The sequence below is a fragment of the Seriola lalandi genome, unplaced genomic scaffold, assembly GCF_002814215.2.
Source record: "Seriola lalandi dorsalis isolate HSWRI2012SDOR001 ecotype SW California unplaced genomic scaffold, Sedor1 jcf7180002054554, whole genome shotgun sequence".
Taxonomy (NCBI): Eukaryota; Metazoa; Chordata; class Actinopteri; order Carangiformes; family Carangidae; genus Seriola; species Seriola lalandi.
The window spans coordinates 1,980,926-2,008,326 of NW_019525107.1; the positions used below are offsets into that span (position 1 = coordinate 1,980,926).

A 27,401-nucleotide genomic window follows, 5' to 3' on the forward strand; every position below is an offset into this window, starting at 1 on the left:
CTCTGGCTGTTGGTGTTGTTTGCTGCCATATTAGTTTCATTACAGGCGCGCAATGAATCTTGGGATAGGTTGGACCATGAAGGATACACCCATTAGAAGGAAAAGAAGGCCACATCTCTCAGCCACATTTGAAAATGGGACAGCCTGGTCCACTGCTGTGACACAATCGGTCTTCAAATGCAGCCTCTGAACTGGGACACAGCTATAGCTGTACCATCCCTGCTTCAGTTCTGCCATTGTTGTCCTAATGTCTGTAACTACACTTACAATACACACTACCCAAAAAGAATAAATTGCATAAAGCTAAAACTGTGAGACAGGATGTTGGTTAATTATCTTTTTGCAAAACAAAAATGAGAAAAAAACTATAAATAAAAGGTCACTTTTGAAGACGAGAACCATGACAAAATATACTAAATTTTTTATTATAACACAAAAACAAATGGGTGTAATATGTAGGCTTTTACGTTAATGAGTTTTATTCACTGGCCTTCATTTATCTGTTGAACTACACATTGTAGTCATGTTACAGAAACTTCCCGTCTGAAGTCTTAAGTTAATATAGGAAGAGTATAAGAGAGGAGTTTTCCTGCATTAGTATGACAGAAGCAAATCCAAGCTAACTTTAGGAATCCATCTTATCTTACTTACTCTCTTATCTCTTTGGTTGTGTAGATGCAATAAAAGAGCAGCGATATGGATGAAACAAGGTAGTTAAGTGTTGAAAAGTTAAAGTTGCCAGAGTTTATTTTTTTGGGGAAGTTAGCAAATTTGTGTAATACACTTTTCCTATCTTCAGTCAGGATAAAAACATTAACTTAAGAACTGTTTATCTGTAATGGCTTTTTTCCTAAATCAGGTCCTAACTCTAATCACCATGGTTACCAAACAGTTATGAAAGGATCTGCAAGTTTGAAAATAACACAGCCCCTGATTCATAAAACTGTGTCCTCCAGCTCCTGACAAATATTTCTTCTTCTGAGGTTTATTTAGCTGCTTTAGTGCTAGTACTGTTAGCTAACGTTACTACTAAGAGTAGCACAGTAAGTAACAGATTTATAGACTAATTTCGTCCTCAGTCCCACTGGAAATTAGACAAGAAGCAGCAACAGAAGAACTGAGTGCAGAGCTACTGATTTCACTTACTGGACATTTAACGTTTCCATATGCATAAAATCACTGTCAGTCTTGCAGCAGCTGTCATTTTCCCCAGTATCTCTCTCTTCTTCCCACTTCTACCTCCCTCCAGCAACTTCCTCTCTCTTCCTCTCGTCCTCTTCCATTTCTGAGCCTTTAAACTGCTGCGATCTGTCGGGCTTTCAGATCTCAGCGTCTCCCTCTCCCCTCTGTGTTGCTGGCTGTTAATCAGAGCTGCCTGGGACATCAGGCGGCTGCTGTCAAGATGCCCAGCCCCAGGCTCCAGGCAGCAATATTTATCATTTTCAGCAGCGTTCTCCACTCCACCACACTTCTCCAATCCTCTGGCCACCCACGCCCTCAAAACCAGAAAATGAATGCCACGTTCTGGAGGGGATCATGCATGTGGTGATGTCATGATGTAAAGGGGTTGTGATTTCTGACAAGTGGTCGCGGGCCTGAAGGAGGCACGAGCCAAAGTCCAGCTCAGTGACTGTACGACTCAGATAGAAACCACCAAATATCAGAAGTGCTCATCAGAGGTAGCAGTTAATCCTGGCAGTGGGTCTGTGCTGAGAAGGAAAACTGAATCTGATCTCAAACTTCAGACACCTAAGGTCGTTTAGGACTCTTGAATCAAACAAGTTGTATTATGGGAAATGTAGGATCCAGTGTTTTTGGATGTCTCTGACTTTGTTGCTTTGATTTAGATCACTTTTTTTTTCCTTGTATGTTTAAAAGAAGTGGCTTTGAGAAGTTAAGATTGTATTCCAGAATAATGTCCACTTCTCAAACCTATGCTAGCTGCATCTTTTAATCTGTATTTAGAAGCTACAAACTCGTTCAGCTTTCAAACCAACAGGAGTGTTACTGTAATCCTCCTAGTCCTTTCTCATTTCCATGTTTCTGCCTAAACTTACATGTGCTATGAACGGCTACAGCTTCAGTAGCCAAAGTGCCCCTTTCACACCCAGTCATTTTACCCTCCGTGCCCTACAACAGTGCTTTATTGAGCAGTTGCTCTCTTAAAGAGGGTCCAGAGCCGTGAAACAGGGTGTGGTATTGAGGAGAAGGTGGAGGGTGGGGTCATCACGACAGCCCACCAGACTGCACTCTGTGGCACACAGTAACACAACTTGTGTAGTTTCATGACAGAGCCTTAATGAAAGACTGCGAGTCCGAGACTGGAGTGAGAGATTGTGTGCATGTCCACATTTTGCCGGGTAAATAATGCAGCAGTCGAACACGATCAAGGTAAACAAAAACCATCCAGGGGAGCTCTGTGAAAGTGCTGCGTCTCAATTATTGATGCTGAAATGAGATTTGACGAGCCAAACACCTGCCTGTGCTGAACTGGACCAGCACCAGATTTCGCATCATCAAGACCAGGACTTGGCGCTGGCACTTCATAAACTCCCAAAACACTAGAGAAAGGGAGGAGTGGCAGTTTGCAGCCATATGCTGGAACCAGGAGGGTCTGTCATTCTGTTTACAGTCAACTTCAAAGGCTAGAAAAATAAGACAAACAGTAAACAGGAACATAAGTTTAACATTTTTTATTAACTGTTTAGAATACACCATGGTAAAGCATTTTGGATCTTCACTTGTAGACTCTTTGGGCATCCAGTGCCAGATTCAACAGCACACTTTGTTCACTGCTGTCGTGTTGTCCAGCCCTCTGATCTTTGCTGCTCTCCATCTACCTGTGACAGGTACAGGTACGAAGAGGAAAAGAAAAGAAAAACCCTGGCTGGTGCTGTAACTGAATATCCTGAAAATTTAAAAAGAGCTCGATTTCAGAGGGTGGAGAGCTTGTTCCCACAGCGACAAACAGGAAGTAAAATAAATACACAAGTCTCACGTTCTGTAGCGCCCCCCGCCTCCCCGCAGGGCAGCAGGGCACATGTAGCATTCCTCTGTTTACAACATCCACACTTGTGACTGGTGCCTGTGTTTGCATGTGTTTAAATGTGATCCTACATATACTGTAGTTGTAGATGCGATCAGATTGCACTTAAAAGCAAAAAGATTGAATTCTGTACACACTCGTCCAATATTAAAAATACATTAAATTACATTTTCCAAATAAATATTGGTCCATTTTCATTAGTATGCCAAGTACATCTTCCTGAGACACTTTCGGAACTACAAACATATTTATACACCATAGATATATATTTTTTTAAATCCATGATCTATACTCTTATCAGTCTTCCTTTTACCCATCCTTTGATTTTCTCTCCATCTCTCTGGAGGCAAAATAACTTCATGCTACACTTACTTCAACCATCCACTTGAGATCATCCCTTATCATATGACTTGCTCTCTCATCCGTGCCAAGACATACATAGTAAACAGATTTCTCTGGCTGCACCAGCGCAGCGTAATCCAAGACGTGAAACCTTGTTTCACATGCAAACGCACACCGAGACATTGTCACAGTCAGACATACAGACTGCAGCTGCTACCGTATTTACTGACCTGAATGTACACCTGTGCTGTGAAGTGATTACTTGTGTGAGAGTAATACGTGTGCTTTGTTGAGAGGACATACCCTTAAGTAGATGTATACAAATGGTTCACTCACATGCTGACAAAAACTTGTATAATAACAGTCTTACAGCCAAAATGTTTTTTGAAAATACAAATGCGTTTATGGAAGCTTTTTTTGTGAAGTTTCACAGTATCAACGTGGTTCTCTTCCTGGCTTGCTCAACAGTCACCACACTGTAGCAGTGTGTAAGGGATTTACACACACACACACACACACACACACACACACACACACACACACACACACACACACACACATTAAGTACCTTTACATGAGGAACCACAATCGCAAACATCATCTGGCTTCATCCCCACCATCATCATTTATACCAGTCTATTATTGCTTTCGTATACCAATGTTGTTACACAAGATCAAGTGAAGAACAAGGGGAAATGTATCGTCCATCTAGTCTTGCAGGGAGGCAGTCCTGACTTGCAGCCCAGATAAGAATTTTCCAAAACAAAAGTCTTCACAGGAAACAGAAAAAAAACAACTACTGGATTATCCATAAACTTGATGTAAGGCAGCAGAAGATCAACAGACAGGTATCCCTTCTTCTACGTGTGTGTACATACAAAAAGTACTGCGTCCCTGTTTTTTCTGTGAAGTCTTTTCAAGTCCTCATTAGTCTATACGTTAGACACAGCGTTGTTAGCATCTCGCGCCTGACGGATGCCGTATAGCCATTTGATGACTCGAGCGTTCCTCTCGATGACGGAGATGCCGTAGGGGACGCGGTCGTTGGCTCTGGCGGGCCCGTCCTCGTCGTCCTCGTCCTCCCTTGCCCGGTCAGCCTCGTCTCCGCACTCTGAGCTAGGCGTGCTGACGCTGCGGAGCTTGGAGACGGACACAATGTCTGAGTTGGCTCTCGTGAAGCGCTCCACTCCACCCATCCCCTCCACCTCCTCTGGGTCCAGCCCGCAGTAGTTGAAGAATCGCTCCAGGTCGGCTGTTGCGCGGGAGTAGCGGTCGCTCAGGTCCGATTTGGAGCGGTGCAAGGATGGGTGCTTGCGGGCGGACCCCTTGGAGCTGGCGTTCGATATACGGGTGAAAGCGGGGGAGGCTGGTGGGATCATGCCCGCTCGGACCAGCATGGGACTGGGCGGCAGGTAGACCGGAGGGCAGGGCAGGGTTTGGGAGGGGGTGTTGAGCTGAGGATGAGGTTGGGGTTGGCTGTGAGAGGGTGCAGGCGGTGGAGGAGGGGGAACCTGGGGGTGTGCAACTTGGCCTTGGGGAGTCTGTCTGGGCCTGAGCTGGGGCTGCAGCTGGGCCCTCTGGGGCTTCCTTATCTCCGCTTGAGGCCGGACATCCACCCTGCGCACCGTCACCGAGTTAGGGGAGCTATAGGGGGCTGGAACCCCAATGCGAGGTGCTCGTGCCGGGATAGGGGGTGGACGTCGGGTGAGTTCTGCTGCAGGGGTCCGGAGGTTGTTATTGAGCGGAGAGGAAGTCGAGGAAGAGGTGGATGACGAGTTGGTGGTGCCATGATTCAAAGGTTTGAGGTTGTTGAGGAGTCGGTTGCTCCTCTCCTGTTCTGCTGACAGGCTACTCCCGATGCTCTTAGCTCCCGATGAAGGAGACGATGAGGAGGGGGAGGTGGAGGAAGAGGACTGGGAAGAGGGCAATGGTCCATCACATACATCATTGATTAGATTATTCAGAATATCCAAGTTAAGAGCAGGTCCTCTCCTCCCTACTGGACCCTCTCTCCCTCCTCCATTCTCCACGTCCGCTGGGCAGCGGGGAACTTTGCGGGCTGGAGGAGTGCTGATCTGGCACTGGAGCATCATTCCCGGAGGAACTAGGGGCTTGCGGATGATTGGTGGTTTGATGGGGGCCTGACGAGTGAGGGCCACCTGCTGGCTCTTAACGTACTTGGCCTTGTCAGCCTCCAGACGCTCCACTGCGCTCAGTTTACGGGCCCCAGGCTCAGCCTGGCGGCGGAAGTAATCTGGGCCCTTGTTAAGTATCCTGAAGGGCATGGCAGAGGTGAAGGGAACTCCGGCCAGACGGCCATCTGACGGCCGCAGGGTCTCCACCGGCATTCTGGAGGAGCTGATGGAGACAAAAAGATTTTCAGTCAAATGGTTTTTCAAACAGAATTATGTGCAAAGAGACAAAGAGTGAATGAGCAAGAGCTGACAGAAAGACTAAGTGACTGATTTCTTCACTGTATTTATTGTGCTAAGTGTAAATAAGTTTTATAGCTTTATGTTGTGAGCATGAGGAGGTGTAAGGTAATGTGACCTGACAGACGGAGAGCTGGGTGCAAGTGGGGCTTTAATGGTCAACGAACATCCTTCTGGAGCTCCCACATGTCCTCTCTAAGCTTAAGAAAATAGCTCTTTTGTACTCTCTCTTTTCTTCCCACTCTCCTCCCCCTCCTCCCAGCCTCCCACCCTCGCTCCCAGAACCCCCTTTAACTTCCTTACCGGTTGCTGTGCTGCTGCTCTCACTTCTCTCCTTTTCTTCTCCGTCGCCCCTCTTGCTCTTTTATCCTTCCTTTTTCCCCAGTCCGGGATCAGTGAAAGGCTACTTGTGGGACAGGGTCAGTCGAGGTCAAATTCCACATCAGGCCCGGCCGGACCACCTCTATTGGCACAGCAGTGGCCCAGAAGGGGGTTAGGCTGCAGATCGGGGTCACCGGTCAGCGACAGTGCAGCTGATGGGAGCTCTTTATCCAAAAAATTCAGGTCTGGATCAGCCAGCAATGATACCGGCAACACGACAGCCTTTATGATCCCCCTTCACGGTCTCTGTCCAACTGGTCTGTTCAGCCCCCGTCCGCCTGTCCAGCTGTGATCACACACAACAAGCCGGCCGGCAACTCAGCTGGAGAGTCCCGCAGTCCTGGAGAGGGTTGAAAACAGATGCAAGTCCAAGTCAGATAATGGTACAACTCTGTGTTTTCTGTCCGTCTGTCATTAACAAAAACATCCACACACTGATACACACACACATTCACACACACACACGCTGCTCCGGCTAACAGACAGGCACTCTCTTCAACACTGAAGTGGAGCAGACGGGACAGGCTTTAATACCACGTCTGGCTCCTCCCAGCCGGCCAATCGCATGTCAGGCGGGGAGCCTCAGCAGGGCTCGGGGGGGCGGGGCAGTGGGCGGGAGGCATGCTCACATTGGTCCACCTCGAAAGGGATTCTGACCAATTGGACCCCTCCCCCTTTGGAGCACAACAAAACACTGAGGCAGGGTTTTCATTCAAATGAAAATTCTTTGAAAGGGAGAAAGGGTGGGGGGGAGAAAGGGAGAGGAGGACAACGGGCAAAACAGCTGCAATTTTTTACATTGAATTGCATCAAGCTCAGTGGGGTGCTCTGAAAACACAGAGAGCTGCACAACTGTTCCTCCTCTATAGCTCTTTGTTTTCATCTCAGTGGAGACAACGTGTGGACAGCAGGGACACAGTAAACAATAGAGGATTATCTTATTCCTCAGTCTAATTCCGCTTTAATTTGTAGTTTAACCTTTTAGCTGGTGCCTGTAGTGCAATGATTACAGTGTCTAAAAACTGACCACATAAATGCCACGCTTCTTTAGAGACGAGAAACAACAACAAAGACAGTGAACGTTTTTTTTTTCCTGTTTCTACAACTTATCCCCCCCATTTACTCTCTGAGCTAAGGCGCTGCTGACACACACACACACACAGTTCATCTATTTTCCTCTTTCTCCAAGCCCCAATTTCCCAGAAAAACAATTCTCTCCACCACCACCCCCAACACCCCTCAGCACTGCTCATCCCTCCACTCCTTATCGTTTACAACATTACACTTCAGGGTTACATCACACCCAGTCAGCGTGCCCCCCCTCCCCCTCCTCACCTCCACCTCTAAGATATCTATCCACACATTTTTAATTAGTCTTTTTATAGCAGTCTTCCTTTCCTGTCTCCCTCAACATGTGATCCTGTTTCCCCCACATCTCCCCTCTCTCTCTCTCATCTCTGAACAGCAGACCAGCAGCAGACAGAGAGAAAAAGCAACCATGACAGCTTACACTTGGACACACACACACACACACACACACACACACACACACACACACACACACACACACACACACACACACTTTCAGGTACTTCAAGAGCTTGAAAACTAAGAGATGTGCGCACACAGCCGCACACTTTACTTTCATCTCAACCATGTGACAGACCAAAGAAGAGTCTAAAATAGTCCAGCTTAAATTAAAAACACATTTGCATCACAGAAAATAATTATTCACAAACCTTGTGAGACCAAAAGCCTTCAGGCAAATCCTGAGGGAATACATATAGGTGGAAGAGCAAAAAATAAAATACTATTATGGAAAGGAAACACGGGAGCAAAGAGAACGCTCTGAGTGAGAAGAAATTTTCACATCTTATAGACAAAGAAAGGAGGGAGTGTTTAGTTAGTTTCAGTCAGAGGAAAACAGAAACTCTCTAGATGAAACATACAGGAGATGAGGACGGCAGTTCGGACTTATGAGCCATTCAAAAGGGCTTAATGATGTGATGATGACGAGGGAGAGAAACACGCCTGTCTTTGAACCCTCAAGCTTTAATTCATTTTCCACTGATTTGTCATTGTACATCTAAAAAGTCTCAAAATCAATGCACAGACCCAGAGATATCATTTTTATTGCATGGACTCCTTTCCGTATCACAACCTGGCTCCTAAATTACCCATGATGCAATTTGTGTGCTAAAGAGTTCTCCTTTAGCACACGCATTAATGTGTGTGTGAGGTGTCAATGAGCCCAGCACATGCTACTTAGAACAGGTTTGAAACACAGTACAGTAAATTCTCAAAGGACCACAACCACTGCTGACACATGCAGTATCCATGAAAATAAGCTATTATAACTTAATTATATTGTTCTGAGTCTTAGAATCATACTTTAATTTGTATTTACATTTTTTATGATAAAGTACATTTTGATAATCTTTCTCGTAACACCCTGGTGCACCAGGGAAGAAAAGACCTTCAGCCCAGCCACCACACTGAAAACACCAGCTTCACTGCAACAGCTATAGGTAATTATAGAAATGGTTGTATATGGGGGCGTCGTGTAGCGTAGTGGTTTAAGCAGGCGCCCCATGTGTAGAGGCTACAGTCCTCGCTGCAGGCGGCCCCGGTTCGAATCCCGCATCGGACGGCCTTTCACTGCATGTCATTCCCCCTCTCTCTGCCTCCCCGTTTCCTGTCAAATGGTTGTATATGTGTCCATTCATAGAAACTCATCCTAAAGACTTTACCAGAAATGTTGAAGACAAACGTCTGGTGGTAGAAACCTCAGCTCCCTCACGTTTAGTATGCTGAGGCCTTGTCATTACCCTCACACAGGCCTCTCCTGGAAAAAACACATCCTTTGAGTCCAGATTTAGAGCCTTTTCATGTCCACAAAGACCAATGTCTTTAATAATGGCCGATGGCTGGTTCTAAGAAAATGACAAATACTTTGACAGAGGTCCCAGTTCAATGTGTAATGGCCTAAAAAGTGTACATATACTAACCTGCCCCCTTTCATGCCTTTTCAATAAAATATAATGATGTCATTTAAAGGCTCCATCTCTGCTGCTATGACACACACTTTACTATGTATAAATATTATGTATAAATCACATGAACACAAAAGGGGAAGATACTTTGTTATCTCCGCAGCTCAACTCTTTAACATAAGGTGTTAACAACCGTACAAGAGCTGTGTGCATGCAAACACACACTCACACACACCCGTGTAAACCCATTTCAGCTGATAACTAGAATCCCATGATCCACTCATTATTCTGTCTCTTTGTTGCCTCACTGATCCCAACACTTCAGCCTTGATACACGATACATGGAAACTATGGGAGATGGAGAAATGGAGAGACAGTTTGAACTGCTAACAATAACTATTGTCAGTGCAAGGACTTGAAGAAAAGGTCAAATAAAAGCTGGTAAATGAATTCACACTGCACGGAGATCAGTATGTAAATGAAAACCTGAGGAGAGCCATCTACAGTTTTAATGTTGTATATTGTTGGCCTAGATAGTCCCATATCCTAAAAACAGCAGCTATTGTCATTTATTTCCACATTGTACAGGGTCAGAGCCTAAAGCGACGGCTGCTGTGGTGCTAACGTGTGTGCTAACGTGTGTGCTAACGGCACCGTTAAACCTCGCGCTGCCACAGAACAAGGTGCGAATTGATCAAGCCCGGGTCCATGAGTCTGTGTGTGAGAGTGAGTTAGCAATAACTTCCTAAGGGAAACAAAAACATCCCTCAGTCTGTTGGACTCGGTTTTTCTAACTTTCCATCTTTCATTTTTCCATTCATGTTCTGTACTGCAGTTACACAAACAGCTGATGTCTCCAGAAGCGACGAGCACGCCACAGGCACCGACCGCAGCGTCAGACCCAGGAGTGATATTTTTATTCCACCATGGAAACTTGCTCGGGTCGATTATCACAAAACTATGCAAGCCGCTGCGTTGTTATGAATCTGACTGCTTTTGCGTTCAGCTTTCCAACCACCATATTAGAGGGTAATGATGTTTGCTGTGTGTGTGTGAGAGAGATTGTGTTTCATAGTGACTGAGTGGGTGAGTAATATATTAGCAAGAGACAGAAAGAATAGGAGGTGTGTATGTTTTTAATCCAGATTTGTTGGAACGGGTGGAAGGGGATGCTCCTGCTGAAAGGAAGAGATGACTAGCACTTTACCACAACTGACTATGGTCCTCTACCAACCAGCCTGCACAACACTAATTACAGGGAGAGCCCAAGATTTTCTAGCACTTAGTAACTGAGTGACTGAATAAACAGCAAACATCAGCACATGAGGAAGAGGAAGGAAAAACACGGGCCATATCTAAAAGTTTTTATACTTTTCTTTCTAGAAAATGTCCTGAAACGTGACAAATACCAAAAACAGGAAGATGCAGCAAAGATTGTGCGACAGGAATAAAGTGCGTTAATGTGTGTGTGTGTGTGTGTGTGTGTGTGTGTGTGTTCTGTGACGCCAGCTGGATTGTCCTATCGCAGCGGCCTTGTCCCAGCGGACATTGACCCCAGACTGTATAAAAAAACAGGAGAGACCCCACCTTAAAGAGATGTCACCAGAAACCCCTCCTGTCCAGAGTGAAACTCAGAAAAAAAAAAAAAAAAAAAAAAAAAAAAAAAAAAAAAATGTAGATAAGATGGTTTCACTGAACAACTATTTTCCTTTATGCAGCTAGATGCTGGAAACAATATTCACATCCTTCAATCTTTGAGGAAAAAACTCTGTATCATACATACTCTTTGCAAGAGTCACCTTCACCCCAAGCAGAGGGGAGGTGGTAGTGTGTGGCAAGTTAGTGAGTGGTGATTTCTCAGGTTCTTCTCCCACTGGAGGGACGAGCAGGAAGCAATGACGCATTTCACAACAGGAAACGTGTGAGAAAGAGAGTAAAATAAAACAAACATACTCGGTCGGAGTGTTTGTTTCTGACTGTGTGTGACCAGCAGGTTAAGCCTGTTTAACAGTGACCGTAGCATCTATTTCTGGCCACTCGGACCAGCTTATTTTTTTGCTGTAAAGTCGGTACACAATGCCCGACCAGCCGCTGCAGAGAAATCATACAGCGAGGTAAACCGTGGCGCTGACTGTCTGATCTAACCACTGCTTAACAGAGATGACAACACTATAAAAAAAGAAAGAAAAAAACAACAAGACTCCTAAGTACAGACTTCAGTAAAGCCTCTGTCATATCAACCTTTTGTGGAAGGGGAGAAACAGCTCTGATAACAGCTGGGACTACACACCTAAGTATTTTGAGAATGATTGTAAAAGTAAATGTTTTTTATTTATATAATGCGATTATATTTTTATCTGTTCAACCTCCAAAGTTCAGCATCAAGCGTTAAAGTTAATTTACTAGCCTTATCGTGGAAATATCTGATACACACAGATATACTGTTTATATCTAGCTTCTTTTTTAAGGCGATCCGGGTCACGCAGAGATTGTGTGTCTTGCTCAAGCGCAGTTTGGCTGATATCAGGGGATCAGCCAAGTTAGTACTAAGGATGCCACGGTGTGGAAATTTTACAACCATGTAATAAGCTCGATATTGGTATTACTTCCAGATGCTGCCGTATGTCCATCGGACATACTTTTCATATTGCCTCATTAATGTTATCAGGTTCCCTTTTGGCATTTAAATCTAAAATATTGCCAAACAGGAGGTTTTGCTTTTCACTTTGACACCAAGTCCTCAGCCACTGTCTCGTCAGTCAACTCTCACGATATGATAAAACTCTGCTACTCTACTACTGTGGCATCCCTCCTCAGTACAATTCATCCTCTGGGCACCATTAACATATGTTCAACCACCAGACCATAGAGTAGAGCAATGCAGCACTATGTCCTAAAACTAAACTAAAACTGTCCCATTTTTTTGTCACTTTACCTAGACGGAAAACATCATTCAGTTACGAAATGATGTCAAGTGCCCAGAGACCGCAATGTAATCACGTCGTCTTTGCAGGACAGGACAGGCAGTAAGGAAGAAAGTACTGAAGGACCTTTCCATAACATATCCACAGTCCAATCAGCTCTTGTCCCGGCTGCCGCTTGAATATCTGGCTTAATTGACTCAGTTAAGCATCTTCCTAGTGTCTTCTGGTTGAATAATAGTCTAACCTCATGATGAGTAGGTTCATACCCAGGTTGTGGCCGATCAGGTTATGTGTGTGCAACACTAACCCCGGCCAATCACCCCGCTGAAACACCCCGGCTTCAGTTTTTAAGTCAATAAAAAGCTTGAAAGAAGGGTTCAAAAGGTTATCAGCCACACCCCCCCAGGGCTGATTTAGGGAGCTCCAAAGACAGCTAATGAAAACAGAGAGGTGAGCGCCACAGCACCAGACTTCAACCCTTAATGCCTTGGCTTCATCACACAGCACTGTGCAGTTATCAGCTCTGGCCACGCTGCTCATTTCCTACACAAAATAGCTCTTGGCCGGGTGGAGAACTCGACTGACATGCATGACTGAAGTGTCTGGACTAGAGGGTTATGAAACCGTGATATGCACCAGGGTCTAGTCGACTGCAAAAACAACCACTGAACCATAAGCAGACAGTTATTATAGCATCCAGCTCCATCTTTGTATGCCACTCCCCTACTCTCTCCATCTATTGCTCTCCCCCTTAAACCCCCTCCTCCACCTCTGCCCATCACTGTCTGCGTCTGTGGCCCCAGGAAACACACACATCCATGCATAATTACACCCAAGGGTGGGATGAGGAGGGGGCCCAATGAAGTCTTGTCTCGTGTGCTTATGCGTAGCTGTGCATCCATGAATGTCAGAATCCTCATTTTCTCTATGTGTTTATGTGACAAAGAGAGTTTTGACTGAGTAGGTAATCAGTGGAGAGCAGGTGGCCGAGTCCTCCCTCAGGAAAACTAAACCCAGCATCGAAGACAAACATACTGTAACATCTGCCATTTGCCTGTGTCAGCCGATAGAAATGAACCGATTAAATGCATTTGCAACATGAACAAGAACAAAATACAAAAATAGTTTCATATTTCCATCCATTCATCTCTAAAAATGAAAATGTTGTGAGATAGTTACCATTAAAAAAAGTGTCTCACCGTCACTAGATAAGTCTTTGATAGACAAAGATAGTTTCTCTTGCAAAACCTAGTGGAAAACAGCCTGTTTTATTTCAGATATAGTCATCATAAAATGTTGGGTGACTGTTTTCCTCCCTGTGCCGAATAACTAGCATGCAGGATTTACAATGCCCGTAGAGATTCTGGCATGGCTGAGCCTCTGGAGGGTGAAATAACTGATCCAGCAAAGAATTTCTGCTGATGATGGAAACTGTTGTGATATTCCCAAAATTGATGTGCAGATCTGGGTTTGTGGAAAAATCAGTGTGTGTTTAAATGTTTGGATCAATAGTTAGAAGCAACTCCTCTCATCTCATTCAGTTGCAGCTAATCCGTTGGGTAACACACACACACACACACACACACACACACCTGGGGACATATGGGCACACAGACAGAAGTGTGCTTAAACATGCTAATTCAATTACATGCTAACTGCAGACAAAAAGACACACAACTACATAAAGCAGACACCTCAATAGTCAAATTCAAATGCACAGTTACACACAGCTGTGTGTTGCAACAGTGATGCCTGAAGGCAAACAATGATGCACGGAGATAGAAAATGACCGAGACCCCCCCGCCCCCCTACAACGTGGCGATGAACGCATTCCAGAGACATGCAGGCTTGGAAGCAATCACATACTGCTGTCCTCTCTCAGCTACAGAGCCACCACACACACACACTGTGGGGAGGGAGAGTGGTCACCGTGGAGTCGCCTGAATTGCTAGGCCTCACTGTTGGTTTGGATGCAGGGAGGATTACTCTCACACACACACACACACACACACACACACACACACACACACACACACACACACACACACACACACAGTACAAACAGTCGCACATTGGACTCATTCCTCAACTGTTAACCCTTTTTTAATTCCTGATTACCTCTCCACTGAGAGAGAGGAGCTGAAAGTTTACAAAGTGATTATGAACAGGTGACACGTCTTTCTCTCCCATACACACACACACAGGCTTAAAAACACAAGTAAAACCAGACATGATTCATCAAACTCGGTTAGATCTTCGCCCTTTATCAACTCAGTCTGCAAGATAATCTGAAGGCACGATAACACTCTGAAACACTTTCCTTTTCTGCTGGAAATAAAACGTCAGCGTCAACTTGTTAGAGGTACAATACATGTGCTCTGCCAGCCTGCCACACAGCCTCTCGCCGTGTTACAGCTGAGAGGGCTGAGAGAATGAAAATAGTCCTGGAGCAGCACTGCCAAATGTTATAATCAAGACCAGTATTTTTAGATTTGGCATACCATCTCAAGGACAAGGAAGAACAGGCAGGGACACAGAAAGAGACAATAGCTGCCTCTATTATAATGGAGGTTTTCAGTTGCTCTGCATGGTTTCGACAAGTGTCACAGTGAAGACTTAATGCACATCCTCTTGCTATCATTAGATTTTAACAGCAACAAATGAATGAATGTCTTCACATAAAGACAATAAAAGGAAACAAAAGATCATTAAAGAGATACTGACAAAAAAAATTATAGTAAAAACATCACTCAATTGCTTTAATTACACAGACCAAACACTGCAGGCAGACTGCTCTGTTCAAACAGGACAGAAGATTAAGTTTACTCACATGGTGTGTAAAATCCCTCAACCTGATCTCTGGAATACACGAGCTGCGAGTCGCACTGAAAGAAGAAGGTAAGGAGCTCGGAGTCTGGTAAGAGCGTCACTGTGCCGGTATGTGTGCCTTGTGCTCCTGTGTGTGTGAGCGAGCCAAATAAACACTAACCTGAGTGTCTCTCCGCTCCTTAGACTAATAAGATCCCCTCCTTCTCCTCCCACTGCTGAGGAGGACTCCACCCCCTCTGTCTAGAAGCAGGAAGAGAGTTGGGAGAGCAGGAAGCAAGTGCCTTTGCTTGTAATCACTTGATCTTCCTGACTCTCTCATTACCCTGAGTTTCTTTAGAAGTGCCATTTCCACTACCTATGGCAGTGGCACCATTAATCCGGGAAACTGAGCAATGTTTTTTTTTTTTTTTAATCCTGTTGATACTGTGGTACATGTAAAGTATCACCAATGATCATCATGACTAAAACACATATGAACACAAATCAGTTCTGTTAAAGTTCTAGAAGTGTCTGCAATGCACACTTCTGTGATTTCACAACCAGGATTGATTTAGCTTTGAATGACAACTACTTTGTTTTTCTGTCCTTATTCCAAACAAACTGTCGCTGCAACTTCAGCAGATGCTGCTGAAAATATCAAATGCATCCTTCCTGTTCACCAGAGGACTTTTCCTGGAAGAGAGAGAGCAGCAAGTCTAGCACAATAAAAATTCTCTTTTCCTGTGCAATTCATGACTTAGACACTACTTCCTATGAATACAGTACAACTTTTTATAATTATATTATTGAAGCTGCAATGATTAAATCGATTAATGGTGGAATAATGTAGACAGTAAAAAACTATCAAAACGCTCAATCTATGGAGAAATGCACCTATTCAGAAACTTTAAAACAAGCATTCAAGACCTCGACCAACCATCATTTTAACTTTTCTAACAATACAACACCAAGCAATCCTTCTGCTGCTAAGCTAGCAAGCTACAAGACAGAAAAATGTCACAGAAACGCTGCACAATCATTTGATGTCAGGAATATATCATTGCATTCCTAAGGAAACAAATCTCCATATATCTCCATATTTAAACGATATTGGACAGGTTTTCACCTTCCACCTTCTAGTGTGGCCGTTCAGCACAAATACAAACACATTTGATTTTCAGACACGTCATACGAACCAGTTCTGTTGTAGAATAACCTTTAGGAAAATGTTTAAAAAATCTGATCTCAAAGGGCTGCTGTCATATCTTTTACACAAAAGCGGAAGCTTATTGAGACATGAGACCGACATGTAAAATGTGCAGTGCATGTCTGAAAGGAGCAAATAATTTAAAGACACCATCTTTGTACAGTTTAAATCAGTTTGAGACTAGCCCTTATGAATAACACTATTACCTTAGAGAACATTAATGGCAGCATAATTAAGTGGATAAAAGCTAGTAATTGACTGACTTCAGGGTGGGTTTCCCTTCTAAATAAGTTGGAATTTGTCTCCATTCCTATCAGAAGTTTATTTCACTTACTGCACACCGTGGCTGAGCTGCCATTCCTCCTTACAGTCCAAACACACACAGCAGTGCTTATTTAAAGAGTCAGCAGGGCGGAGTGCACCAGACCAACTTGTGGTACACACACACACACACACACACACACACACACACACACACACACAGAAACACATGTATACAAACTGACACACAGAATCAGGAACCCACACCCATGGCCTAAAGACAAACACACACATGCAGTGGTCGGTCAGTCTCCTGAGCAGCAGCAGGGAGCGGACTTCCACTCAGACGCCGCACTGTAGAGGAAAAGCAAGTGTTTGCTCTGAAGTCCAAAACACACAGCGGGAGCCAGAGAGATAGGATGATAAATATTTCAGCTAGGTCAACAAATTCCGACACCTTTTCTGCCGCCATTAACACCATCAATCACACTCTCCTCCCTTCCTTCCTCCCCTCCCTTCCATCCATCCCTCCCTCCGAAGACTGGGCCTGGTTGAAAATCACATACTTTCTGTTTCTGTTTTTTACCTTTTGTGTCATTCCTCTCTCCAACTTTCTTCCTCCCCTCCACTCAGTCCCTCTCACATCTCGAGAAAGCTACACAATCTCTGTGCCTTAGGGAAATATTTTCAACGTAACACCCTGTGAGCATCCCAGCGGCCCCTCCGGCAGTGGTAATGCACCTTCATGACAATGCACACCTTCGCTCGGAGACACAGTGGAGACAGGTGGATTAGGAGTATTAGTGCCTTGTCATTTGGCCAAATACTCTGTGATCCATGATGCACAGTCACATGCTTATCCCCCCCCCCACACACACACACACACACAATGATGAGTCTATATTGACACCACACTGGATGTTTAGTAACACACACACAATTAGCTCTATTCAAAATTCTCATTTTTGACACCAGCTGAAAATGTCTTTTTATAGTGTCCTCTAACAGAAGGCGAGGGGTGTAAAGTTACTGCAGCTCTAGCTCCTTTCTCTCATACCAAAATCATAAGCTCCCTCACTTGTTGCACCCACACACACACACACACACACACACACACACACACACACACACACACACACACACACACGCACACACATACCACAAGTGCAGGGACTCACATCTCACATTACTGCTCACATTACACACTGACATGCCCGAGCAGGGCCCGTCTCTGTCACCCTGCATCCTAGTTTAGTGCAGATACCAAACTGGAATCAATCTCCTGAGAAAATCAGATCTGGAAATGTATAACAGAGCTGAGCTGAATGCTTCGCAGCAGACCGTTGCCATGGGAATCGACGTCCAAGTCAGCCCATGAAGTAAGAAACAGTAATCCGACATTATTCATTATGCATCAGCATTGATTACAATTACTTATTGTCAGACAAGAGCATTTAATCTCACTGATAGTTTTGTGCGTCACAGCTCTCCTCTAACATTACCAGCACTGACACTGGGACAGTGTCACATGACCACGTGACAGGTTCACAAGTTAAAACACAATGTTAGCAACATGTAGAAACAGTCAAGCATCTGGAATAACTTCTAAATTCGTGAAAATGGCCCCCCAAAAAAATGAAGACTTCCACTCCAAGTTGAACAACACTTCTTAGAAAGCTTCATTGACATGGTAACAGGTGGCAAGCACAAGCAGTTATATCCATGGTCTTAAAACTTATCTGCTCAAATTTGCAATTCATGTCTTGACATTGGCCATGTAAATGGGATTATTTCACGAATGATAATAGACGGCAGTTGAAATTCAAATATCAGGTCTGGTTGGACAGACACTCAACATATGTTGACTTTCACATACTCAGTCGTGCTGCAAACAAACAGAGCAAATATTTTGGGCTTGTTTAAACATTAAGAGTTCTTTAGGGCAACATGTGACAGACCCCTTGACCTACTTTTTTAATAATAAATATAAAAAATGAGCAACCATACTGACTCACAACAGAGAAAACTCTGTATTCAATGCAAATAAGGTGTGTTAATCTTTTAAAAAGAGCAGTGACATTCGTGTCACTTCTGGTCCGTATGAACTTTATATCCTCTTCAAACCATCAAGGGACATCTTACCTTGAACTATGCTCCTAGCACAGTGAAGGGCTCTACCTATATGTCTTTGCAAACACAGTGAAACAGGATCAAACCTTGTATTTGCGTTAGGTTAAACGATGGCAGAACTTGATCAACTGGTAGAGATTTCACCACCACAAAGGTTACAGTGGTAGCTATTCTCATAACATCTCTGCTTGTCCTAGGCCACTGCAGGCAATATTTTAAATTAAAACGAACTTGTACATTAACCTTGAAAGATTTTATTCATACCGCCCACTTCTACTCAGTATTATAGAGGTACTCCAACAATTTGGTATCATACCTCCATAAAAGCTGAGGGTCAGCTAAGGTATCCTGACTTTTATGCCGTGTCTCAATTCATGTACTTGCATGCTTACACTTGCTATTTTGAGTGCATGAATGCATTCACAGTGACAAGTGCGGCAACAGGCAGTGCACTATAAATACCTGGATGTTTCACTCAAAATGGTCAAAAAAGTTGAGTGTAAACACTTCTGTAGACTGTAGACACTTCTCACCTATAACAGTTGCCATATCTTGGCTACGTGGTGGAAGGGGAGGGACCGCCAACGTGTTTTCAAACTCCTGCGGTGCCAATGGCGGCATAACTTCCATGTATCATGACACAAAAGGCGCGCACAGGAAAGTAAAATCTTCATTTTCAAGTCAAGGGAGCAAAGCGGTCGGCAGGCAGGCGTTGCGGTTGTCATTTCCAGAGAGTGCACAACGGCAGTGTTTCATTTGGCACGACACTACCCTGTCGGACTTAAGGCGTTACACCAGTGAGTACACTGTGTACACAGCGTACTACATGTGGGTGTACTGACTGAAGTATCCAATTTGAGAAAAAGCAACAGTCTCTAATTAGGGTCAAGCCCCAAAAACACTGGATCGGACAATTCCCACAATTAGGGCTGCAATAATGATTATTTCCATGATCAATTACTCAATGATTCTTCTGAACTGAACTTCATGTGTAAAAATCATTAAAAATGTATCACTGTAAAACTTTCAAGAGGAATGTTATATAATTTTCATTGTGTTGAAAGTACACAACTTGTGTTTTTTTATGTATCAAGTAAAACAAATGCTGCTTTCCTTCAGAATGCATCAGCAAAATCAACAGGACATTTACAGTACAATACAATACAACTGATAACCGCATATTGACCTTTTCCTCTGAGTTGATTTGGACTGTGAGACCCTTACGTGTAACTCTACAGACAGTCTGCAGCGATATAAAGATAGTATTGTAACAGTGATCCCAACAACAGGGATCTATAACACACAGACATGTTTGAAGCTCTCTGGTTAATAGGTCAGTGGGTCCAGTGTGGAGGGGGGCAGGGTAAATAATGGTTAACCAGAAGCATGTTAGTGACCTCTATACAGCCCAAGGCGCTGACAACAGGCAAACGGCAGTCTCTCAAACGTGCAGCGAGGAAGCATGGTCCTCTGGGAACGAGAAAAAAAAAAAAAAAAAAAGAGGGAATGATGAAGCGAAGGTTGGCATCCAGACTGCTGTCGTTTGTCTTGGAGGGATGGGGCAGATGGTTGACAAGGGAGAGCCTCCAAAAATACACGAGCAAACACACCCACATGCAAAATGCTCCTCCCAGCTCACACAGCGTGGGTGTGTAGGGATTCATGAAGACAAACTGATGAGCGCACACTTTGTGACCTATCAGAGACACATACAAACTCATCAAACCAGATATTGTGTTTGTGTAGTCACTGTTGATTCAGTCTAAACTGTCTGGTTCCCAGCCTCCAACCCATTTATGATAAATGACTCAATCTGTGTGTGAGCTGCATATACAGGAAATAGCAGCAAACAGGTACAAATTCACCCGGCAGAAAGACAACAAAACATCCAGAAGTCAGCCATTAAAAAACAGAGTCACATGATGCATCTACAATTTACACAAAGCATGTGGAGGGCAGCTGTCAGCTGCATTAAAAACAAAACGATAAAGGGGTTTGCAGGACCCTAACATCATGCAAGGACCTCCTCTCCACATTACCTCTCATGGAGCAAATCGCTGTCAATTTGTCTTTGTCGCGCAACTTCACACGAGGTGTTTGCATGTGAGGAATCTGCATGTGAGTCCTCAGCTGCTGACCTCCACAGTCCAGCAGAACCAGAGACACAGCTTGCCAGGACAAGGAGTCACACTGTCCTCATTGCTCAGGGGGGAGAGTCACCCAAACTGGGATCACCAAGGGCCAATGACTGGAGGGGAACTCCAGCCACATGACTAGTACTGCCTAGGATATTTGGGCCAGAGAGGGCTTAACCGGACTGTGGAACTAGCACGAATGAAAAGGCCACTCTTTAAAAGTGAGGCATCACAATATAAGTTTATAATACTGATAGCAGGATAAAACACCGGAGTCAAATCATCCATGAAAGCTGATACCTAATCATGCCACTATGTTGGTGTTCATTGGGTATGGAGTATGGACAATGGGTGGTTCATACTTGTACTTGTTTGTACTATTTCAGTAATTCAATTTCATACTTCCACATTACAGAGAGAAATACTGTACTGTTTACTCCACTAGATGTATTGGACAGCTGTAGTAACTAGTTATTTTAAAGATTGAGATTTCACACCTAAAATATACAGTGGAGTCCAAAAGTCTGAGACCACTTTTCTATTTCCTTGAATGGGTAGAACATCTTCATAATACAAGTCCCAGAGTTTCATTCAGTCATTCAGGGGAAGGAAATGCACTTCGCTCAGCTAGTCTGTATCGCTGTACCTATATTTGTACATGTTATGATGTGCAATGGATGCTAGCTCTTGCTAGCTTGTCTTCCGAATTTCATCTAGTACATGCACTGGCGGCTGGGTGATGAAACAATCACGATAATTATTACAAATAAATTCCCACATGTATCTGCTGTGCATTCGTTCTGCACAGTTACTCTTTTAGGCTACAACAGTAGTTATGCAGCTGACACGTGTAGGGCTGTAAACTGCTGAAGACTCATCCTTCTTTGCACAAAGCAAGGACTGTGCATCTTATTTACTGATATGTGAAACAGTGCATGTCCTACCTATGGACAAGAATGCAGGAAGAATTGGATTCACCAATGCTAATATGCTTGGAACATCCTTGTATAAAGCCAGACTGTCTCTGTGGCTCTGTGTGTGTGGTTGTGTTGTAAACTCTGGCCAAGTGGAGCAGATTACTTTGCCTGGTCTGAAAAATGATAACGACATAGTATGACCTCATCCTCTCATGGCAGTGCAGATAAACCACACACAAAGCTGCGTCAGCGCCAAAATAAGGCCAAGCACAGGTAACACCACAGAACTGACGATAGCCATATAGAGACACAGAGAGACAGAGAGAGAGTCAGGAAGAGAAACAGTGACATAAGTCATGCTACTTCTGAGTCAGTCCCTTCAACACAAGGGCAGTGTGGTTTTTCCTGTGGTGACACTTCAACCAAACTCTCATGTTGAACCTGGGAAAACTCAACTGAAATAGCACTCATTGTCTTCTCTTCAGAAAAACATGCATTTAGATGTGTAAAACCTGAGAGTGACCGGTCTGCTCTCTGTAAAGAAAAACAAAAATCATTTTCCCATGTTGTTTTGCAACAATGATGTTTGCTATTATATTATAGGCTACAGCGAGCGGAGCATAATCTAGCCCAGGCCACACTATTATTTGCTGGCTATTCATTGTGATGGATGGTATGTAGGTTTGGTAGGAAAAATATATTTTCCAGCTAATCACAGGCTTGCTGTCGTATAGACATGCTGGATGAGCCGAGAGAAAACAGAGAACATCACCAGCATTAGCTACAGTGGTTAGTTAGTCTATTATGCATGCTATCCCAACAGGCTGATGTAACACTCGGGATTAAATGTTCCACTGTGTCTGTCTGTGTGGCAGCTATGTTTAAGCACAACTGTAATATTACCACCGCTGACATCTACCTTAGTCCTTCATTAGAAGAGGATTCCCTCATTTTTTCCCCAAGCCAGCTAAATCCACGAGGCATCACCACCACTGAGACCAAAATACTGAAAAGTAAACAACAGCATTGACAGACAGAGAAAAAAAGACACTGTGAGAGCAAACCCCATGAACCAAACCTCAGACATGGTGACTCAGACTCTACAATACTCTGCATACATAAGTGCAAGCATTCATCTTATAATGCGCTTGTGTTTGCCACATAATTATTCTTCTGATTTTCCTTTCTGAACCCAAACATTTAAAAAATATTACCTCATTAGAGCCTGTGGTAGTTGCTAAGAAGTCAAACATTATGTTCCACATGGTAAAGTCAACAGCATAAGCTGGGTGTAGGGCTGCAACAAGTAGTTCTTTTCATTATTGATTCATCCGTCCATTTTCTCCATCAACCATAAAAATAACGAAAACTGCCCTCCACAGTTTCCAAGTCTTAAAATGTCTCATTTTGTCCAACCAACAGTCCAAACCCCAAAGGTATTCAATTTACAATGACAAAAGCAGAGAAAAGCAGCAAATCCTCACAATGGACAAAGCAACAGTTCGGCATTTTTGCTTTAAAATTACCCAACATGGAGCGCTGTTTCTGAGAAAGCATCCTTTCATACATGCACTGATTCTATAAGAGCTCAATCAACGAAAAAGAAATTTACATTTATTCTTAATGAAGATATTTTGTCCATTTCATTAAAAACTTCTTGCTTAATTTTTATGATTCATCAGAAGTACTTTGCCCACCAGCTCTCCAAAGCTGCTGATCAAGGCAATTTGAGCTGCTGAATTAGACAACAGGCTCTGTTACTAGTGGAGTATAATCTGCCAACATCTTCCAAGTGCATTACATAAGCTGGAGCCCATCTCCTGCTTTGATACCACTGATGTAAAAGTACACCCCCCTGGACAGGACACTAGTGGGTTGCGGTGAGCCTCCGTCTTGCGATGGGCCGAACTTAAACCCCTCATAAGCTTCTTTCCAGATACCACCAACCTATGCATTTCCTCCCATTTGATGTTTCCCCTTGTCTAAATGAAGGAAACAAAGTCTCTGCAGTTTCTTCAAAAGACAGATGTGAATAACAGTAGGCAGCTCTGCACCACTGCTAAATGCACACTGTCATGAACTTTAAACATTTGAATAGTAGTATGCTATTTCCATTTAAACAGTTTGCTTGTTTTTCCTGAGATGAATACTCACTCACAGAGGGGCCCATAAAAAAAAAAAAACTCTGTGCTGCGTAGACGAGACTTTCCTAAGCTGCAGGATGCACATTCCTGGCCTGTGAATAATTAAGAATGGAAATTACAAGCTTGTGTGTTTGTTGCTATTGCCCAAGGTGAACAGTTTTTGCAAGTCAGTTGCAGTGTTTGGTGAGTAGAAGCCAATTATTAAACCAACATAATTTGGCTAGTCTGCTTTTCTCACGTTAGAGTTTATATTGAGGTGTCAAGCGCGGCCAGTGGTTCAACAGAAAGCAAAACAAAAACGGCAGTTACAGACTATAAAGCTACGTCTCTGTAAGTGAAGATGACCTTTGACCTCCAAGCAAACAGGAAAAGCTAAAATAGAAGTTTACAATGGGATTCAGTTATTTTATCACTCACAAGAAATATTACATACGTCTGCATCCATCTGCTCAAAATAATCCAGATTTCCAAGATGACTCCGGACTCAGTCTGTTGATTCAAAGAAAAAGCAACCAGGCCAATACAGGAAAGGACATCTGATTGAACAGCTGTACATTTCAGACCTTCACTTCCTGCTCTGATGGAGAAATAAGAACCGTTCTCCTCCCGCTTGCGAAAACCTGCAGTGTGAAGCCTTGTGTGACCTTTAAGCCAGACTAGAATCATATCCTCTAACACTCAAGTGGACTTCCTCTTCTTATACAATAGACTTCATGTTACCTCACAGCTTTTTACACTATTTTGGGCATCAAAGACTCCAGCTAAAACAGGCCTGGTTACCCAACATCACCTCCCCAGTAAAATCATCTCTGCAGATTACTGAGGAACTGAGGTGGTCTTGAACCCACCACAGGTGAAATGGGACATGAGCAGATGATTTCCTCTGCTGCTTAAAAGAGAAAATATTGCCTTTAAAAGCCACGATGTCAAAGGAAACGTGTGCCTATATTATAATTGATATATTGGTTAGAAGCAACTGCAAGGGACCATGCAAGTCAATTCAAACCTTTGCTTTCCGTCGTTTTTCCCCCCATTCAGTTTAGCTAACGACCTTTATGCTTAGGGTCACAACAAAAGTTATGTTTTTTACACAGGTACGCCACATTTTATTGGCAACTTTCATTTTTAAAAAAGAGACCTACTCACCTGTGTCAAGCAAGCACGGTGGATTTAATTTTCGTACAAAATATGTCGGGGGGGTTTTTCAGGGTACAGGCGAACGTTAGTATTTGACCACGTTAGATTCCCAACAGGCAGAGGTGTCCACTTTCACAGAAACTTTCAATGTTGGCGCGGAACATACCAAGCGCAAAGTCCAACCACAGTGTCACACACGGTGCTTTGTAATGTGCATCTTCGAAGCGGATTACAACCTTTAAAAAAAAGTGAGCAGATAAATGAGTTTCCGTTACCGTCGATTCAATCATTGGGAATTGCTGAATTCCTTTTACATTATAGTTTATATTTGAGAGACACTTAGCGCACCCCTAAAGTGATCCCCATTTTGGTACGATCGGGGTTCACCTCATTGGTCAACCTGGGGCATTTACAGTTTTGGAGGACGCTGCGTGCCTGTTACCTTGGCAACCACTTCTTCTCGCGAGAACAAGCGCATGGAAACATAATACGAACTGAAACTGGCTTGAGTAAGCTTTGCATGTTCAATATACTTCTGTTTAACGTTCAATGTAAGTGGTGGACGTCCGAAATTGTTAATTTATAACACAATTATGGAAATGTATGACGTAATTGAAATTATATTTACTATTTACATTTATTTTTATTTTCTTTTATGTAATATAATATTTATGAATGTGGTATTTTTTGTTAAGATGTGTCTGTCTGAATCCAATTTTTATGAAATGCTCAGTGTCTATACAACAACTACAAAATTGCTTTTGGATGCCATTGCCAGATGTGAAAATACTAGACTTGTGTGTGTTTACAGTATTGTTTTATGACAGTATTGACAGACATGTAATCTGAATAAAGTGAATTTAATTGGGTGTAAAGTCTGTTCATCCTAAGAGTCCTAACTATCTTTTTTTGTTGCTACTATAATCTTACATAATTTCCATCATACTGGATAATATGCTTAATCCTAACAATATATCAACAAGGGATCAACCTGGGTTATTAGAGGGTTACTATGGGCCCTCTAATGAGGGGAATAGATAAGGGAATGCAGGAATACAACATTTTTCAGCCTATAATAAAACAAATCAAAACAAAAAATTCTAAAGCTGAATGGTGAGCAGGAAAGTTAGCAAGGTAAACTTTATACTTCATCTGCCCCCTTCATGTTCTCCTTCTTTAACAGAGGGGCCAGTGGAGGGGCTTGGGCTCAGCTAATAACAAAACAAGCTGGGGGATGATCTAATGTTTTGGCAACAACCTGTTTTAATTAACTAATTCAGGATGACCTCAGCTCTAAGGAGAGCAGCTTGTTCTTCTCCCTCTTTCTCCATGTGTGTGGATATGAGGATGCAACACTTACTGCACTTAATGTTCCCATGAGGACAATCATTGTTTTCTGTTCATCAGAATCCCAAGTGTTATTCCTCTACATGTTCTTCTTAGAATTAAAGAGAAGAGGCTAAATGTCTGGATAAGAGTGATAAGAGTGAGATTGATGCAATGAGTATACTTGCCACACATCAAAGAGCTGCTAAGAGCTGCGTGTGAGGCGATCATAGCTCAATCATATTATAACTACAGGCGTTTGGTGGTGGATGTTTAGTTTCTTATGGATTTAGCAGAAAAGAGTTAATGAAAATCAGGAATTTGTTCAGTTTTTGTGAAATAAAAAACAAAAATTGCAACCATGTGACCTGTAACCCTGTGCACCATTTATCTTCAGAAGAAAAACAACGTACAGGTCTGGAATGAAATGTGGAAGAAGGGAGAGAGAGAGAGAAACACATCAACACATCAGCAGTCTACTATCACCTTTCCATTCCTGGAGCCCAGTATGCTTTTCAGGATGGAAAGAACATTGCACCAAGCTCTAAACAAAAGGTGTTCTGGCCTATCAGCAAATGATAAACACCTTGTAAATTATCCTTCTGTGTTCTGGTGAGTTTGGTACACATCCATCCACCAAGCAGTGCAATCAAACTGCAGGTTTTAGTTGTTTTACGTATCTTGCTACAGCCCACTACAGTGTGTTTGTTGAAGATTGGGGGGTTTAAAGTAGTACATGCCCTCCCACCACCTTCGCTCTACTGAATGCCCAAACACGCAGCCCCTTTCCCAAACTGCTTGTTCCCCTCCAGCCCTTCGGTGTCAGGCCGAGTTCAGACACACAACAGAGATGCGTGAAAAAAAACTTGGCCCCCTCATTCGTCTAAATGAGACCACTGCGCTGGCACAGTAGGGGTTCAAACGTAGCGGGTTCTACATAACATTGCCTTCCAAAAAAGCTTGAACCTGGCTCAGTGCAATGCAGCGACACAAAAAAAACGCAGTTCAGTGCTCTGGTGTCTGAAAGGCCTTCAAACTCTCTGGATCTCTAACTAAAACCAAAGTTTACTCTCATTCAGCTTTATTGAATGTGCACAGTTGGCCAATAGAAACAATGATGTTCTGTGTTCTCTGTTTCCACACTGCACTCTGTTCAGTAGTTGTTTCTGATCCCCCTGTTGAAACAGTGACATCACGTCCTTTGTCGAGCTTGAATTC

The 27,401-nt window shown here is 43.4% G+C and overlaps 1 protein-coding gene across 3 annotated transcripts in view; it reads right to left on the minus strand.

The window, feature by feature from the left end:
- Positions 1-2,678: 2,678 nt before the first annotated feature.
- LOC111661968 (protein FAM110A) overlaps positions 2,679-27,401 on the minus strand; it is a 34,664-nt gene continuing 9,941 nt past the window's right edge. Inside the window, exons 1-3 of one of the 3 annotated variants that reach the window (XM_023415689.2) lie at positions 24,867-24,885; positions 6,124-6,541; positions 2,679-5,746 (exon numbers count right to left, since the gene is read on the minus strand). In XM_023415689.2, coding sequence (XP_023271457.1) covers positions 4,321-5,736 — 1,416 coding nt within the window. In that variant the 5' untranslated portion in view covers positions 5,737-5,746; positions 6,124-6,541; positions 24,867-24,885 and the 3' untranslated portion in view covers positions 2,679-4,320. Of the gene's footprint in view, positions 5,747-6,123; positions 6,542-14,948; positions 15,124-24,866; positions 24,886-27,401 lie in introns of those variants that run through there. The other 2 variants (XM_023415688.2, XM_087176453.1) reach the window with 2 other exon arrangements.